Source organism: Eptesicus fuscus, chromosome 1 (genome assembly GCF_027574615.1).
Source record: "Eptesicus fuscus isolate TK198812 chromosome 1, DD_ASM_mEF_20220401, whole genome shotgun sequence".
In the NCBI taxonomy this organism is placed as follows: domain Eukaryota; kingdom Metazoa; phylum Chordata; class Mammalia; order Chiroptera; family Vespertilionidae; genus Eptesicus; species Eptesicus fuscus.
Genome location: NC_072473.1, coordinates 14703982 through 14722316, shown reverse-complemented (window position 1 = coordinate 14722316; position 18335 = coordinate 14703982). Strand labels below are relative to the sequence as shown.

Sequence of the window (18335 nt, the reverse complement as noted above, 5' to 3'; positions counted from 1 at the left end):
TCCGGTACATGCCCTTGACTGGGAACCGAAATCACAACCCTTCAGTGTGCGGGCTGACACTTTAACCACTGAGCACACTGGCCATGGCTAGGGCTAGAGATTCCGCATTTAAAAAAAATATTTTTTATTGACTTTAGAGAAAGGGAGAGGGATAAAGAGAAACACTGACGAGAGAGAAAACTATTGGCTGCTTCCTGCACACCCCCTCACTGAACATAGAGCCCGCAACCCAGGCATGTGCCCTAATGGGGAATTGAACCATGACCTCCTGGTTCATGGGCTGATGCTCAACCACTGAGCCACACTGGCTGGGCATGAGTCTGCATTTTTAATAAGTTCGAAGGGATGCCAGTGTTGTAGGTCAGCAGGCCACACTTTGAGTAAGTCACAAGACTTTAGAATATTCTAAATAGAGTTGGTCGACTAACCACAGTGACAACCCTCTGTAAATAAGTATTGCTCTGAAAATAGATCATCGAAGTAGGTAACTGAAATAAGATATCTTTTTTTCTACACACAACTATACAATTGTTCTTGCATCATTTGAACTGTCTTGGCACCTTTGATGAAAATCAATTCGTCATCTATGTGTAGGTCTATTTCTGAATTCTCTATTCCCTCTCATTGATCTACATGTCTATATGTTATCACTACACTGCTGGGATTTACTGTGGCTTTTTAAGTCTTAAAATCAGGTAGTGTAAATTTTCTAACTTTGCTCATCTTCTCCAAAGTTTGTTAGGCTACTCTATATCCTTTCACTTGTCTTTGCTTATTTTTGGTGAACACATGAAAGATGCCTTTGGAAAATAAGGAAATGAAACTAGAAATGGCAACAAAAACAAGAGAAAAGCTGGAACAACAACAACCTGTGAAACACACCTCCTTCATAAGTGAACTTAGATTAAACATCTGAGTGGACTAAAACTGACTTATTTCTTTCATATCCTATCTAGTAAAGAGGGAATATGCTAATTGACCCTCACGCCATTGCAAAGATGGCAGCGCCCACAGCCACAAAATGGCAGCGCCCAGTCCCCTCAGCCCCCCAGCCACCCTGGGCCGGCCCGAGGTGCAGGCAAGCCTTGGATGGTGGCTGCCCAGCCGCCCAGGGCCGCCCGAGGCTCAGGTAACCAGGGCCAGCCGAGGCTTGCGCTGCCGGCAGTGGCAGCAGCAGAAGTGTGATGGGGTGTCACCTTCCCCTAACAGCCGGGTTGCCTACCGCCCCTGAGGGCTCCCGGACTGTGAGAGGGGGCAGGCTGGGCTGAGGGATGCCCCCTCCAATGCATGAATTTTCATGCACCGGGCCTCTAGTTAAGAAATAAGTCAACTTAGGAAGTTGGGTCAGTTTGCTAAAGACACAATTTCTACATTCGAAGAGCAAAGGAGTTGAGTAAACTTATAGTGAGAAAAATTCCACTTCTATCAACCATTAACCCAAGTGTTACCAGAGTTTGTTTTGAAGCTGAACTGAAGGGAAACAGGAACCCTAAACTGTGCTCTCCAAACTGGGTATGTCATCGTCATTTAAAACCCGTATAATGTTTAGTGAAAAACTCAAGCTGAATGATATGATTGCATTTTTACAATAAGAACAAAAAAATTTAAAAATATATCTGTGTGTGTATTTTTATGGGAAAAACATGAAGGGGTGACGGGAGCGGGCTAGAAGAGGTTAATGGGCCGAAACCGGTTTGGCTCAGTGGATAGAGCGTCGGCCTGCGGACTCAAGGGTCCCAGGTTCGATTCCGGTCAAGGGCATGTACCTTGGTTGCGGGCACATCCCCAGTAGGGGGTATGCAGGAGGCAGCTGGTTGATGTTTCTCTCTCATCGATGTTTCTAGCTCTCTGTCCCTCTCCCTTCCTCTCTGTAAAAAATCAATAAAATATATATTAAAAAAAAAAAGAGGTTAATGGGGGGGGGGAAAAAGGAGGACCTATGTAATACTTTCAACAATAAATATTTTAAAAAAAAAAAGAAAGAAAAACATGAAGGCTACAAAGCAAACTGTTAACATTAATCATCAGGTAAGTGAAAGTTGCAGCACAGAGAAGCCATAAAGGCATATTTTCCTTTTTTTAAAAAAAACTATGCTATTTCCTTTTTAAAAACAGTTATTTTGTCATTTAAATAAAAACTGAAGTTGCTATACAGCATTTACAAGTTTTAATATACACACAGTGCTTTCCAGTCACGGTGTCCAACATTCTCATTTGCTCCAGCCTGGGGACAGTAGAGGCCTCTAGGAGCTGACCCAGGAGAATTGCAGTTCCTGGAAAGGCCCCATTATGTAACCTCAGAAAAGCAGCAACTGATGCTATTTTCTAGGGCCAACTGTAAGCTTATTCTGTAGATAAATGTGGTATGAACATAAAGTAAACATCTACTTTTGTGTTCAAAGTCCTCCTACATACTGTACATGAAAAATATGAATGTTTCTGAAACACCATATTCCATATGAAAACACATAATCCATTTGATACATTTCTGAAACGGAGTTAAATTTTCTCCGACGTTGCCTGAGAACAGAGAAAAGCAGTCTCTTTTCCTTTTCTAATATTCTTTGGAGAAGAAATGTTACACATGTTGGAGCTGATCAGAAACTGCCAGGCTGTGTGGTCTTCTATCCTGAATTCATGCCATTACTGATTACTTCAGATGGCCCATACTTTTCATGTAAAATATTTCCAGAAGGCGACAGGAAAAGAACCTTTGATTTATGGTTTATGAAAGGCTAAATATGAGTCCTAGCTGGTTTTTCTCAGTGGTTAGAGCGTCGGGTTGGATTCCGGTTAAGGGCAAGTACCTTCGTTGCAGGTTCAATCCCTGGTGGGAGGCAACCAATCCATGTGTCTCTCTCACATTGATGTTTCTCTCTCTCTTCCTCCCTTACACTCTCTCTAAAATCAATGGGGGAAAAAAATATCCTCGGGTGAGGATTAACAATAACAATAAAAGGCTAAATATTAGAATGTATATATTTTTAAACTCAATTACAGTCATATATAAGGGTCAACAGAATAAAACATGTGTTGTATATCCTTACTATTAAAAGTGTGGTCCATGGGCCCCAGCTGGTTTGGCTCAGTGGATAGAGCATCAGCCTGCAGACCAAAGGGTCCCGGGTTCGATTCTGGTCAAGGGCACATACCTTGGCTGCAGGCTCCTCCCTGGCCCAGGCCCTGGTTGGGGCTTGTGCAGGAGGCAACTAACTGATGTTTCTCTTTGTCTTTCCCTCTCTCTTCCACTCTCCCTAAAAAAATCAATGGAAAAATATCCGCAAGTGAGGATTTAAAAAAAAAAGTGTGATCCATGGGAGCTGGTTAGATTGAGGCCCCATTCCAGATCTACTGAATCAGAAACTGCATCTTTAACAAGATCCTCAGGTGATTCCTATGCTGCAGACAATTTTGGTGAATATTCATGAAACTTAAAAGTTAAGAACTCAAATAAAAAAGGATAAATATTTTAAAAGTTCATTTCCAACAGTCCAGCATGGCTTTTTCTAAATATGCTACCAGAATTGAAGAAACAACGATAAAATGATATTAAGACAAAATTGAATCAAAGGTTATGCATAATTTTAAAGCACTGATCAATAGGCCACTTTAGTCCGTTACAGGGGTGGGCAAAAGTAGGTTTACAGTTGTGAATATGCGAAACAGAGAATTTATTATTTAAAAAATATATATATTTTTTTATTGCCATACTGGTGTGCCTCAGTGGTTGAGGGTCGACCTGTGAACCTGGAGGTCATAGTTTGATTCCCAGTTGGGGCACATGCCCAGGTTGTGGGCTCGATCCTCAGTGGGGGGTATGCAGGAGGCAGCTGATCAATGATTCTCACTCCCTCTCCCTTCCTCTCTGAAATCAATAAAAATATATTTTATTGATTATATTTAAAATATGTATATTTATTGACTATATTTAAAAGGTGTTTTATTGATTATTAATTATTATAATTATTATTAACCTACTTTTTCCTACCCTTGTCTTAACAAACCAAAAATTTAATATTAAGAATAATGGTGGGTATTTTCTAGAGCCTTATATAAGTAATTATTCCAAATATTTTTTAGCTAATAAACAGAGACACTTTGAAACATATGCTTAAGAAAATACTAACTGCCTGCTGGGATGTTTAATGGTGAAATAATAGTCTGTATAGTTAAATGCAATCCAGATACTACATATCTATGTTATGATGTTAAGAAGTGTAAGAAGCAAAATAACATAAAATGTACAGTGTGAAACATTACCTTACTTGCCGGCTTTAACATATTTCTCCCACTGAAATACTTGTAACCATGGCCTCCAGTATGTAGAAAAATTTTAAACACAATAAAAGGTGGAAATCTTTCACCACTGAATCTGAAATAAAGACCAAAAATGTGTTATTTGGAATCAGATTTGGGACTCTGTTACGGCTCCCCCTTGTGCTTAAGATAGCTTCTTGCATGCAGGATAAAGGCTATACCAGAGCCTAGAACAAACTGGTAAGGAAATGGATTGCAGAAGATTAAAGAGCTACACCTCGCCGAAACCGGTTTGGCTCAGTGGATAGAGCGTCGGCCTGTGGACTGAAAGGTCCCAGGTTCGATTCCGGTCAAGGGCATGTATCTTGGTTGCGGGCACATCCCCAGTGGGGGGTGTGCAAGAGGCAGCTGATCGATGTTTCTCTCTCATCTATGTTTCTAACTCTCTATCCCTCTCTCTTCCTCTCTGTAATAAAATCAATAAAAAAAATATAATATATATATAAAAAAAAGAGCCACACCTCGGAGTAGGCTCACAACTATTCTCATATGTCTGGCAGGCTGGACATATCGTGGGACAAGAGCTACTCTCAGGGCAACTTTGGCCTAAGAGTCATGCCTCAGTTTCTTTACATAATAAATGTAAATAAAAACGTATTTACTTTGCAGTTATATACTGAGAAGGCATGAGGACTTAAGAAAACTAATTTCTAAGATTTCCTCATATTAACTAAGTACTTCTTGAAATAACTCAGCATAGAAACATTACCTGAATTTAACTTTACAGTTCATGCCAGGATCTTTAGCAAACGCAGCCTCCAAGGGGCTCACATTCTTCAGTATATCATATGTCAGACAATATTCCTGAAATAGATGAGGGTGCTATAAATGGAAGGTGGTACCTTGCCCAGTTGCAATTTACTGAAAATAACAGAGGCGGCATGATAAAGTGAACGGTACACCAGACTTGGGAGTTCTGAAGAACTGGGTTCTAGTGTTGGCTTCTCCACTTACCATCTGTGTGGCCCGGAGTCAGTTATTCACTCTTTTGGCCTCCAAGTTTGGGTATGTATTCCTCCTCAGGATCCCAGGCACTGTTCTTTCCCTATGATAACACTTCTCACAGTGCACTGTAATTAACTACAAACTCCTTTTTATCTCCTACTAGACCCATGGTCGGCAAACTGCGGCTCGCGAGCCACATGCGGCTCTTTGGCCCCTTGAGTGTGGCTCTTCCACAAAATACCACGGCCTGGGCGAGTCTATTTTGAAGAAGTGGCGCTAGAAGAAGTTGAAGTTTAAAAAAGTTGGCTCTCCAAAGAAATTTCAATCGTTGTACTGTTGATGTTTGGCTCTGTTGACTGAGTTTGCCGACCACTGGACTAGACTATACAAGCTTAATGAAGGTAGGGACAGTGTCCTTCTTCTTTACCACTGTATTCCCACCACCTGGAACACAGCAGGTGCTTCACAGTATTTGATATTGAATGAATCACTGTCAATGAGGATGCTCATAGTACTGTTACTAGCTTTTAAGCACTTTTATACACCACATACTACGTTAGGTACCTTATACACATAACCTCATCTAATCCTTACAACTCAGCAATATTATTTGAATATGATCATTCCCATTTTACAAATGAGCAGGCTGAGGCTCTGGGAGTGTCTGTAACTTATCCAAAGGCATACAGGTAGGAAGTGGCGAAGCCAGGATTCAAACTTCAACCTGTTTGACTTTAAAGCCCCCACTTCTCTCCCATATGACCCTGTCCAACATTTATGCCTAAGCCAGTGATGGCGAACCTATGACACGCGTGTCAGCACTGACACGCGTAGCCATTTCTGATGACACGCGGCCGCATGCCGAGGATGAAACATTTGCTGCTCCTGAGGATGAAACATTTGCGACTAGAGTCTTGGAGTTAGTTTTTTCCTCAAAGTGACACACTACCCGAGTTATGCTCAGTTTTTTGGCGAAGTTTGACACACCAAGCTCAAAAGGTTGCCCATCACTGGCCTATGCCAATCACATAAGAATATATGCCAAAGGGATTTTAAAATGACAAAGCATTATTAATGTAAGGTATTAACTTGAAGTATTAGGATAACATAAAAATAAAAAGAATTTCCTTCTTTCTGTCACTAAAAGAATCTAAAATGATAACAAAACCAGAATGATCATACTTAAATACAAGTTCCATATGTGAAGACAATGGACAATGAACGTGCAATGTCTCAAGTTGACCTAGGTGGGTTTTCTCTGAGGTATTCTGCTGTCACTGACATCACAACTAGGTCTGTGGCGTCAGATGGTGTACACAGTGCTCAGACTTTATGATTTTTTTCAAAGGGGCTAAAATTCCCTTAATATGACTATCTATAATAATAAAAGTGTAATATGCTAATTAGACCGGACAACCTTCCGAACGAAGCCGGGGCTGCGAAGGAAGCCCGGGTCCTGGGTGCCTGCTGGTGGCCGGAGGGAAGCCCAGGTCCCAGGTGCCAGAGGGAAGCCGGTGCCTGCAGCCGGCGGGAAGGAAGGCCTACTCTTGCACGAATTTCGTGCATCAGGCCTCTAGTTACTAATAATAGACTACTGTAATCATGGGTGATTTTATTAGGAGAGTATTTGGTACTGTATGATGGAATTTCTACTACTCTGCTTGGGTTGACAGAGTTGTTCTTTGCATTTTATTTTACTCAAATAGGACTATATTACTTATACTGTTCTACACTTGCCTTTTTCACTAGCATAATATCTTAGCTATCTTTCCACTGCAGAATTATATGCAAGGCTTCGAGGCTTAACACTATGAAAGCACCAACACTTACTTTACTTAACCATATAATTGATGAACATTACATGGTTTTCCTTCCTTTGCTATTACAAACAATACTGCAGTGAAATGGTACTTAGATTATAGAATAGTCCTAGAAGTGAAATTGCTAGGTGGAAGGTAAGGGCACTTTTTTTCTTTTTATTGTTGTTAATTCTCACTGAGGATATTATTTCCATTGACTTTTAGAGAGAGTGAGGAAGAGGAGGGGAGAGAAAAGGAGGGAGTGAGGGAGGGAGAGAGAGAGAAAGAAATATTGATGTGAGAGAGAGAAATATTGATGTGAGAGACACACATTGATTGGTTGCCTCCCACATGCACATGGACTGGGGTCGGGGATCTAACCTGCAACCCAGGCACGTGCCCTTGACTTGGAATCAAACCCGAAACCCTTGGTGATGCTGAAACCACTGGCCAGGGTGGAAAGGGCACTTTTAATTCAGAGATTTTTATTGTTGGATGATCACTGTCTCACATCTTCAAATAAACTGAATTTAAAAATATCATGTGGGTTTATGTAATAAAAGGCTAATATGCAAGAAATAATAGTCACTTAAGTTAAAATAAATCCAGAAATATTCATTTAGGGCTAATCAGAGAAGCAATCCCAGGACCCTATGCAATAATATTAGATTTAAATAGGAAGGGAAAAGTTACATATTTTATCCTTACTTAACAGATACTTTAGCTTGATAAGTAATTAAATCTGTCAGAGAAAACAGAAAGCAAGATACATACTGCTGCACAAATTGTATGCTTTAGGAGTTGAAATATTGTCCTGTCCATATAAGATAGCCAAGCTCTTTGTATCTTTAGAGCTGAAATCTCTTTACGAGTTCTGAGAGAAAAAAAAAGAGGTTAAAATTTGTGAAGTTGTTTTCATTTTCTTAAAATCTTGGGGAACTCTGAATTTATGCTTCCTCTTTCCTGCAACCTCCCCACTCCCACCCTATAAGTGACCTAACGAGGAACATCTAGATGTGGTACTTAGAACTGGTTATTTGCTGAATCTAGTTAGAATGAGGATATGAAATACTTGAGAAGATTTCCATGGAGATTAAAAAACCATTCTGGCTAAAACTTTATCATCAAAAGGCATATATATTATAACTAGTGGCCTGGTGCATGGACTCATGCACATTGAAAGGAAATTAATTAGAAGAAATATTTTAATATCGCTATTTGCCCTTTCTCTATAATAGAGGTGTCAACCAAATTCATGATTGACAATGACAGATCGAAACACACATGTGTGATTGGCACCAGCGAGAGCTTTATATGTATCACGCATGCGCGAGTCAACTTAGCCTTTTATATATATAGATAATGTGTGAGGAGGCAAACTTGTTTTCTAAAAACATCCATGACCTAAAATGATTTTTGCTGTAGTTAGTTCTTAAAAACACTGTCCAACTGCCCTAGCCGGTTTGGGTCAGTGGATAGAGCATTGGACTGTGGACCAAAGGGTCCGGGTTCAATTCTGGTCAACGGCCCTGGTCGGGGTGCGTGCAGGAGGCAACCAATCGATGTGTTTCTCTCACATTGATATATCTCTCTGTCTGTCCCTCTCTCTAAAAATCAATGGAAAAATATCCTCAGGTGAGGATTAACAAAAAGACACTGTCTAGCCGAAACCGGTTTGGCTCAGTGGATAGAGCGTCGGCCTTCGGACTCCAGGGTCCCAGGTTCGATTCCGGTCAAGGGCATGTACCTTGGTTGCGGGCACATCCCCGGTAGGGGGTGTGCAAGAGGCAGCTGATCGATGTTTCTCTCTCGTCGATGTTTCTAACTCTCTATCCCTCTCTCTTCCTCTCTGTAAAAAATCAATAAAATATATTTTAAAAAAAAAAAAAAAAGACACTGTCTAACTAATTCAAGTGCTAAGAAAATGTGGAATTTTTGAAGTTTATAGTAGGCCCAATTCTCTTCTGAGTGCCAATGACCAGCCCTAGAAAAGAAACTCCTTTGTGCTCTATGCTTGAACCAGGTTCATCCTAGTCAGGCCAGGTAATTATTTTACTTTTGTTCACATCCCAGCACTGGCAGGTCACAGGGATTTCCTTCTCCCCAACCTCCCAACCCCATCATTACCCCACAGGGCTATAGGCACAAAGAGAGGTATTCCTGTATTGTGTCACTGCTGGCTGGCAAAACGCAGACTACAAGGTGTAGAGTAGAAAAGGCCTGGAGTGTGGAAACAGTCCTTTGAATCTGAGCCAATGCCATTTATTAGCTGTCTAACCTTCTGCAAACCACCTACCTTCTCCCAGTTGCGGCTTCCTCACTTATAAAATGTAATGACAGCTTTATAGGGTTGTACTGGGATCAAAGAGATGTGTGTTAACATGCTTTATAAATTATGAAATACTATCCTATGTAATAAAAGGCTAATATGCAAATTGACTGAACAGCAGAACGACCGGCCGCTATGATGCGCACTGACCACCAGGGGGCAGATGCTCAATGCAGGAGCTGCCCCCTGGTGGTCAGTGCGCTCCCGAGCGCTGCTCAGCCAGAAGCCCTGAGGTGGGCTCACAGCTGGTGAGCGCAGCGGAGGTGTGGGAGCCTCTCCTGCCTCTGTGGCAGCACTAAGGATGTCCAACTGCCAGCTTAGGCCCGCTCCCTCATCAGTTGGACATCCCCCGAGGGCTCCTGGACTGTAAGAGGACACAGGCCAGGCTGAGGGACCTCCCCACCCCCCAAGAGCACAAATTTCGTGCACCGGGCCTCTAGTAATTATAATAATTATCCAATTCAAAAGTAATTTAAAAACACAAAAATCTATAATTTAAAAAACAAGAAGTGTTTGATGTTAGCTAGGTAAATACCATATGTAAACTGTCCAGTTGTGGAAAATGATATAAGGCGAAATTTGGCTACTCACAGTCGTACTGGCTTTGTCCTTTTAGTATGTGGCAAAGGTGTTTTGTAGCTGTTTACTATCATTGGTTGAACTGATTTTCCACCACCAGTGGCCCCTGCCTTTGAGGAACCACTCATTTTTCTTATAATGAAGTAATCTGAAAGTATATAAATTAAGCATTTGAGGTCATAATCTGTATTATTACACTGTTTGGATGAGACTCAAGTGTCATTGACTGTTGTACTAATTCCAGAATCCCTTCAAAAGGAAGGCATCATGTATCTCTTAATATTGCTTACAGTTTACAGTCTTGATTATGAGGAATGTGGGAAAGACAAAGGGATCTATCCAATCGCCTTCTAACTGGTCTCCCTGTCTCCAGGCTCTTCGTCCTCCTATTCATTGTCCACTCTGCAGCTGGAGTTAACTTTCTAGAGCAATACCCCAACCTTCTCACTCCCCAACTTAAAATAATTTCAGGGCCTGGCCACAGTGGCTCAGTGGCTGAGCATCAACCTATGAACCAGGAGGTCACGGTTAGATTACGGGTCAGGGCACATGCCTGGGTTGTGGCCTCGATCCCCAGTGTGGGGTGAGCAGGAGGCAGCCAATCAATGATTCTCTCCCATCATTGATGTTTCTATCTCTCTCTCCCTCTCCCTTCCTGAGATAAATAAAAATATATTAAAAAATAAAACAAAATCTTTCAGGGACACCTCATTTCCTCCAAGCTGAAGTCCAGACTCCCAATTCCAGCCTTTTCACAATCTAGTTCCATTCTCTCTCAAACCTCAAAATACCAACTTTCATCAGCATTCCTCGCTACACTCTGTGAGAACAGGAACTTCTTGCCAAAACCAGTCAATGTTTTACAACTCTGGGCTGCTGATCAGGCCATGTCCTCTACCTGGAATGACTTCCCTGCCACCAGCAAACATCAATTCATCCTTGAAGACCCCAGCTAACTGATGCCTCTTAAGTTTTCCACCTTTTCTTTCTTTTTTTTTCACAGAACTGCTCACTCCTGTCTCCAAGGTCCCATAGTGCTGTATATGTTTTTCTTTAATAGTACTTCTCATATTGCATTATAATTTGTTTTCTTGGTTGTCATCCCAACAAGTTCATTGAAGGCAGGAGGCGTATTGCTAACTATGGACTCCCCAATGCCTAGCAGAGTGAAGGGTTTTCACATGCTAGACTAAAAAATTCCCACCCCGGTTTTGTCATGGAATAGCTGTGGAACTTTGGGCAAGTCCCTTAAACCAGCGGTCGCCAACCTTTCGGACCTCGCGGACCACCGGTTGGCGACTGCTGCCTTAAACTCTCAGTAACACAGTTCCCACCATGGTAAAGTGAGATGGTGTGTACTAAATGATCTGATTCCATCTCTGATTTTCTATCCTTTGATGCATTACTCCAATTTGGATGCAGTTCCCAAATTCTTAGTCACTGCTTAGTCTCTTCTACTAAGCCAGGGGCTCTTTGTCTTTTCTTTTTAAATAAATTTTATTGATTTTTTTTACAGAGAGGAAGGGAGAGGGATAGAGAGTTAGAAACATCGATGAGATGAGAAACATCGATCAGCTGCCTCCTGCACACCTCCCACTAGGGATGTGCCCGCAACCAAGGCACATGCCCCTGACTGGAATCGAACCTGGGACCCTTCAGTCTGCAGGCTGACGCTTTATCCACTGAGCTAAACCGGCCAGGGCTCTTTATCTTTATTTTGGTGTTGTGAATCCCTATGGGCAGACTCCTCCCAAGAACTATGTTTTTAAAAACGCACAACGTAATATATGTAGGATTCCAGAAAACTTCAATTATATTGAAATCACTGTGACAATATCTTAAAAAAAACAAATTACAGAAATATGTGCCTTCTTTCTGCATTAAATAAAATGAGAGCTCTAATCACTACTGTACTTGTGAAGTGGTAAATGAGTAGAAATGATATCTCAAGAAATCTTTCATGACTAAAACATGATATGAAGACATCTGCGCTTTCTCTTAATGACCAAGTCACAGGTACTGTTGATATTACTGTGGTTTGTTGCCTGCACTATAATGGAAAGAAATGGTAAAGTTCATTTAGAGGTTAGTAAAAACAAAGTTGTAATTTTTCCCCATCCAAGTTCACATACTTCCCAAATTAAAAACTCCTGCCCTAATTTATCACTATACTTCACATTTTTATATACATATGTCATTCCACTACTAATGCAGAGCCTTCAGAGTCTTCTCAATATTTCTCCGTAGGGATGTGGTAGCTTGGAACATACAATTCACTTGAGAAGGAGAAAAGCAGCCTTTAACATCTGGGATCTGGCCTGGCACTCACAGCTGGGATTTGGTGTTACACTGGCTTCCTAACGACACCCAATCCAGAGCAAAGCCCCGTTTCCTTTAACTCGCCCCAAAAATCACCCAAAGAAGCCCAAATCCTATAATAAATCTTTCAACACCCTCTTACTGAGATGCCCCACTGTGTCCCAAAGTGTGCGTTTTCCTTGCAGCAATGAGAAATAAACCCAAGTTGTTAAACTATACTGGTGTTACAAGTGGTCTTTGACTGGAGGGCAGTGACATGCCACCACACAAACCTCCCAAATCTTCCGGATGCCTGCTTTACACTTTCTATGGGGTCAGGACATGAAATACAGGATGAAATATGAACACACCCCCCCCCGCCCCATTATGACACATTATACCAATTATTTACGTGAGATCACAGGCTTTAAAGGTAGACTAGGTTTGATCCTGGCTTCCCACTTTCCTTCTGTGTGGCCTTGTACATATTACTTCTCTGTGCCTCAGTTTTATCATCTATTAGGTTGGGAAAAATAATCATGCCCATCTACTTTGGTTATCCAAAAGATTAGATAAGTATGTGTAAGTAGTTGAGGGCTGAGCTGGACACATAGTAAACGCCGTGTTAGAGCTTACTATCCTTGTTCATAGGATAATTATTACTTATTTCTATTAGTATTAAGGGATTCCCAGTGAAGGGCACGCACTTAGTATATCAAAGAGAAAACAAAAGGTTAGGTCCTTTAGAGACTAAAGGACATAGCGAATTAGTTTAAGACCTCAGAAACTCCAGCCCACGGTAAAAAAATAAATCTGAAAACCTTTTGAGAGGTAAATCCAGGCCCCCGAAGTCGGAGGCTTCCGGGTCCGAGGCTTTCCGAGCTGCCCAAGGCCCTTCAGGCGCCCTCGCCCGGAGGCCTCGCGCACAAGATTCTCAGCCCACGCCGCTGGGTGGCCAATCAGGCCTGCGAAAGCCGATTCCCAGAGCCGCGAGGCGTCCGACGCCTCCCTCCTCGCTCCCCGCTTGTTCCGCTCACAAGGAGCGGGCGCTTTCTGGTCGCCTAGCAACCACCGGCGCAGGGGCGGAGCCTGCGGGAGGCGGGCTTAAGCTCGCCCGTCGCGCGACGCGCGACGCGCTGCAGCTTAGCGACGTCGCTTCTAACCCTCGCTTCCGAACTAAGCTTTCGCGGGACCAACTCGGCTGTACCACCACCACCACCCGCTCGGCGGCCCGCTGGCGGTTGGAAGAATCAAGACCCTATCCGGCCGCCGTAGCCGCCTCTCTCTAGTGGGCGGGGCCTAGGTCGGGGTGACCCCGCCAGAGCCGCCTTGCCAGCGACATGTTCAAGGTGAGAGCGTGGAGCCGGGTCACAGCTGTCACCGCTCCCTCCCGGTATCCCGGAGCCTCTCTGGGGACCAGGCCCTACTGGCCCTGAGGTTCTTCCCGCCTCCGGGCCGGCTGCATCTTGGTGCCGCGGTTCATTCACCTGTCCTCTCGGAGCCAACGGCTGCCCGGGCGGAGGCGTGAGACTCCGGGGAGGGTGGGTGGGACCATTTGGGTCGCATTCTCGTGAATAAAACGCTTTGAAAAATTAAAGTACCCCCCAAAGTACCCACCCTCTCCCCGCTGTGCCCTCCTGGGTTTGTGGGTAGGATGAGGCCATCTCGGGGCTCTGCGGGGTTCGGCTTTAGTTGCTTGGCAGGGTCAGATTTCAGAACCTTGTGTATGAATGGGGGAGGGCCACCCTCTTGAGAAGGTGCTGTAGGATGTGGGGGTTGATGGCCTAGGAGAAGTTGGGTGAGGGGGGAAGCTGGAGTTTTGCTCCCCTCCTTAGTGAACATTATTTAGTGTGGACAAGTCGACCTCTTTCTTTACATTTTATGAATTCGCGTCCTTTGAAAGAAATTGACTTGTACAGTGAAAACTTATATCGAAAAGCTGCATTTTAACGAAGCTATTATTCTACTACTTAAAAAAGTAAATGATAGTCTCTGTCTTGAAAAACAGATCACAAGCTACCAGAAATTTGTCTGCAAAAAAGCATAATATCCATAAAATAATGCTAATGAAATTTCAAAAATACTGCTCAAAACTTTTATTGAGCTCCTGCAGTGTGCTTTGGGTGCATTAATATAGGCTATAAAATCAGAACATAGATTTTGCCTTCTTACCCTGGCATTGCCGCTTTCTAGCTGTGTGACCTTGAGCAAGTCACTTAACCTCTTTGTACTTGTTTTTCTACTAGTGAAATTGGAATAGCATGTACCTCATAGGGTTGTTATAAGGAATAAGTTAGGGCAAAGCACTTGGAAGGGTCTCTGGCACATAGAGCTACCATCTAAGCATTCACTTGTATTTTGTCTTCAGGCAGCTCACAGTTTAATCAGGATGACAGATCCCAGGCAACTTGCATTCATTTGATTACTCTGTGTTGAACACCCACCTATTATGTGCTAGAAGCTCAGCTCAGCTTTAGGGCTGCAATGACAAAGGATATGCTGTGATCAGTTTACATGGGTATCAACAATGTACTGTGTGGTAGTAAAAAGGAGAGCAGGATCTACTCTGCCTAACCAGGGCTTCTTAACGAGTGGTCCTCATCCCCTCAAAAGTGTTTGGATAGAATCTAGGGCAGTGATGGCGAACCTCTGACACGCGTGTCAGTGCCATTTCTGATGACACGCGGCCGCTGAGGCGGCCGCATGCCGAGGATGAAACATATATGTTATTTAAACTATAAATATTGTGAAATAATGTTTTTTTCCTCAAAGGGACACACTACCCGAGTTATGCTCAGTTTTTTGGCGAAGTTTGAAACACCAAGCTCAAAAGGTTGCCCATCACTGATCTAGGGAGTCCCTGATCTCTGATGGAAAAATAATCTTCTTCACCAATCTCTAACTGGAATTTAGCAACTTCTCCTATTATGAATGTAAATAACTGTGTCATTTATCTATTGCTGGAGAATGATCCACTGCAAGCCAGTACCTTAAAACAACTGATTTATTCTCACTATCTGTGGGTTGGCTGGGCAGTTTTGTTGGCATCTGCCAGCGGATGAATTCAGTTGGTGGCTATACTACAAGGTGGTCTTACTCCCATGTCTGGGGGCTTGGTACTCCTCAATGTGCCTAACTTGAGCTTCCTCACATGGTTCCTGGGTTACAAGAGGGCAGGTCTCAGTGTACAAACTTATTGGCTTGCATCACATTTGCTGATGTCAAGACAGGTCACATGACCAACCCCAGAGTCAATGTGGTGGGGGACTACATAAGAGCATGGATATAAGGAGGTGTGGTTCAGTAGGAGCCATTAATTTATTAAGCTACTGTAGCAACAAGTCACAATAGTATTAGCAGTACCTGTCACCAGTAGAAGTCCAAAACCAATGCAAGTCACAGACTTTTCCACATCACATTACAGTTGTTGCACATGTCATTTATGCTCATCACTACTTCAGAATTACTGTAGTTATAGGACTCACTGTTAGATCTTTTTCTTTAATGAGCTAATAAAGAAGCACATAGTACTATATCAGATTTTGGGTTTTAAAAAGATTTTTATAACTTGCAATAGAATTAGCGTTTTTATGCAGTTAGAAGCATTACTTTGAGAAGGGATCCATAGGGCTCATCATACAGCCAAAGAAGTCTGTGGCACAAAAAGGCAAGGAACCCATGGGGACTTCAGGAGAGGCTTCAAAGAGGAGACATTTCAGTTTACTTATGAAAGACTAGTAGGAGTTCCTGAGTTGGATGAGTTGGGGAACATTAGCATTGATATTCCATTGGGGGCAATGCCAGGAACTAGTTCTGCTGTGTCAAGGGAAATAATAGAGTGAGCTGAAATGATTCAAACATGTAGTTGGAGTAGAAAAGATGCAAGAAACCTTGGAGAATACCAAAATACAAGGAGTAGGCAGAGGTAGAGGGGAGGCCACAGATGCTGGAGAAGCAACTTTGGAGTAGAAGCACAAAACCGTGATGTTTAGAAAATTAAGGGAGGAAAGTTTCGAGAGGGACAGGCTATGCTAGGATACTTTCGGCTGGGAAAACCCAATTGTTTAAATAGTAAGGCAAATTATCTCACAAAGTCCAGAGGAAGGGTGGACTCCTGTGGGTCACACATGTTATCAAGGAACATGTCATCAAGGACCCAATCTCTCTTCTTGGCTTTCAGCAGTAAGATTGGTTCCCCTTTGGTTGCAAGATGACTTTAAGACATGCTCTCCCACTCACTAGAGCAAGAGAGAGATGACAAAACTACCATGCTTGGATTATGCTCTTTCTTCAGTCTGATTGGACCAACTTAGATCAGGTATCGGCCCCTGACCTTTGTCGATCGCTAAGGGAATGCTGTGCTCTGATTGGCTTAGACACAGGATCATCTCTGGATAGGGTCACTTTACCTTAATCATACAGGAGAAATGAATTCATAAACACGGGGGGCGGCGGCGGGGGGGGGGGGGATGGAGACTGGCTATGTAACCAGCAGTGTCCATTGCAGAAAGATAAGCTAATTGAATTTGGAGAAGTGTTCATTGATTTGGGCAATTTGGAAAGCTTCCATGATACATAGAGGTTTACTGGTGGAAGTGAAAGCTAGATTAATATGGCTGGTGCTTGAGAGATGTATAAATGTGCACAATGTTTGATAAGCTTGATTGTCAAGCTAGAGGGACATGTTGGGACAGGATTCTAGAGTTGTCTTGCGGTTGTTGCAGTATTTAAAGATTTGGCAATGTTTATGGCCAAGGGAGGAATGTGGGGAGGGAGCTTTTACAAAAGAGAATTCCTCAGCTTTAAAAGGAAAGATAATCCCTCCCTCCTGTGAGATGGAAGAAGGATGACAGTGATTGTAGTCCAGTGGTTCTCATCTGGATGGTATCACCCCCTCTGCATACTTGGGTTGTTCTTCACATCTTTAATTTAGTTGTGTTGAACATTTATATACTGAAATATAATTCTTACAAATCTTTCCTTTTTGTTCCCCATTATGTTATCAAATCAGTCTACTGGTCTCTTTTTTGGATTTAAGTGTGTAAGTGGGTGGTTAATTTTATTTAAAGACTAGAGGCCTGGTGCACGAAATTCATGCACGGGGGGGGGGGCCCTCAGCCCAGCCTGCACCCTCTCCAATCTGGGACCTCTTGGAGGATGTCCGACTGCTGGTCTAGACTGGCAGTTGGACATCCCTCTCTCAATCCTGGACTGCTGGCTCCTAATCGCTCACCTGCCTGCCTGCCTGGTCGCCCCTAACTGCCCCCTCCTGCCAGCCTGGTCACCCCCAACTGCCCCCTCCCCTGCCGGCCTGGCTGCCCCTAACTGCCCCCCGCTGCCACCCAGGTTGCCCCCAACTGCCCCCTCCCTGCCGGCCTGGTCGCTTCTAACTGCCCTCCCCCTGCTGGCCTGGTCACCCCTAACTTCCCCCCCACTGGCCTGGTCACCCCCTATGCTGGCCTGGTTCCCCCCAACTGCCCCCCATTGGCCTAGTCACCCCTCACTGCCCCCCTGCCAGCCTAATTGCCCCCAACTGTCCCCCCTGCCGGCCTGGTCGCCCCCAACAGACCTCCCTACTGGCCTGGTCACCCCCAATTGCCCCCCCTGCCAGCCTGGTTGCCCCTCACGGCCCCCCTGCCAGCCTGGTCGCCCCATGCAGCCTGCTTGCTCAGTTGTTTGGTCGTCCCTTGGGCTGGCCCTGGGCAGCTGGGCAGCCGCCATCCGAGGCTTGCCTGCACCTTTGGCCGGCCCTGGGCAGCTGGGGGGCTGAGGGGACTGGGGGACTCTGGAGTCTGGTGCGCAGAGCAGCCGGGCCTGCTTGGGGGCGGGCCCGGCAGTGCCGCGTGTCTGCTGCCCCGGCAGGGCTGAGGGGACTGGGCACCGCCATCTTGTGGCTGTGGGCGCTGCCATCTTTGAGGGCATGACAGTCAATTAGCATATTCCTTCCTTATGGGCTGCGGGCGCCACCATGTTTGTGAGGGCATGACAGTCAATTAGCATATTCCCCTTTATTAGATAGGCTAGCAAAAGAATTACTTTGCCTAGCCGGCTTGGCTCAGTGGATAGAG

At 43.9% G+C, this 18335-nt stretch overlaps 2 protein-coding genes across 5 annotated transcripts in view; one reads left to right on the top strand and one right to left on the bottom strand.

Moving 5' to 3' along the window:
• C1HXorf58 (chromosome 1 CXorf58 homolog) overlaps window positions 1–13303 on the bottom strand; it is a 38396-nt gene extending 25093 nt beyond the window's left edge. The window contains exons 1-5 of the mRNA XM_054715650.1: window positions 13089–13303; window positions 9982–10117; window positions 7836–7935; window positions 5027–5121; window positions 4261–4372 (exon numbers count right to left, since the gene is read on the bottom strand). Coding sequence (XP_054571625.1) covers window positions 4261–4372; window positions 5027–5121; window positions 7836–7935; window positions 9982–10097 — 423 coding nt within the window. The 5' untranslated portion in view covers window positions 10098–10117; window positions 13089–13303. The remainder of the gene's footprint in view (window positions 1–4260; window positions 4373–5026; window positions 5122–7835; window positions 7936–9981; window positions 10118–13088) is intronic.
• An 85-nt stretch (window positions 13304–13388) lies between these two features.
• Window positions 13389–18335, top strand: part of APOO (apolipoprotein O) — a 55637-nt gene continuing 50690 nt past the window's right edge. For all 4 annotated transcript variants that reach the window (XM_054715642.1, XM_054715646.1, XM_054715644.1 and 1 more), the window contains exon 1: window positions 13389–13616. In XM_054715642.1, coding sequence (XP_054571617.1) covers window positions 13608–13616 — 9 coding nt within the window. In that variant the 5' untranslated portion in view covers window positions 13389–13607. The remainder of the gene's footprint in view (window positions 13617–18335) is intronic.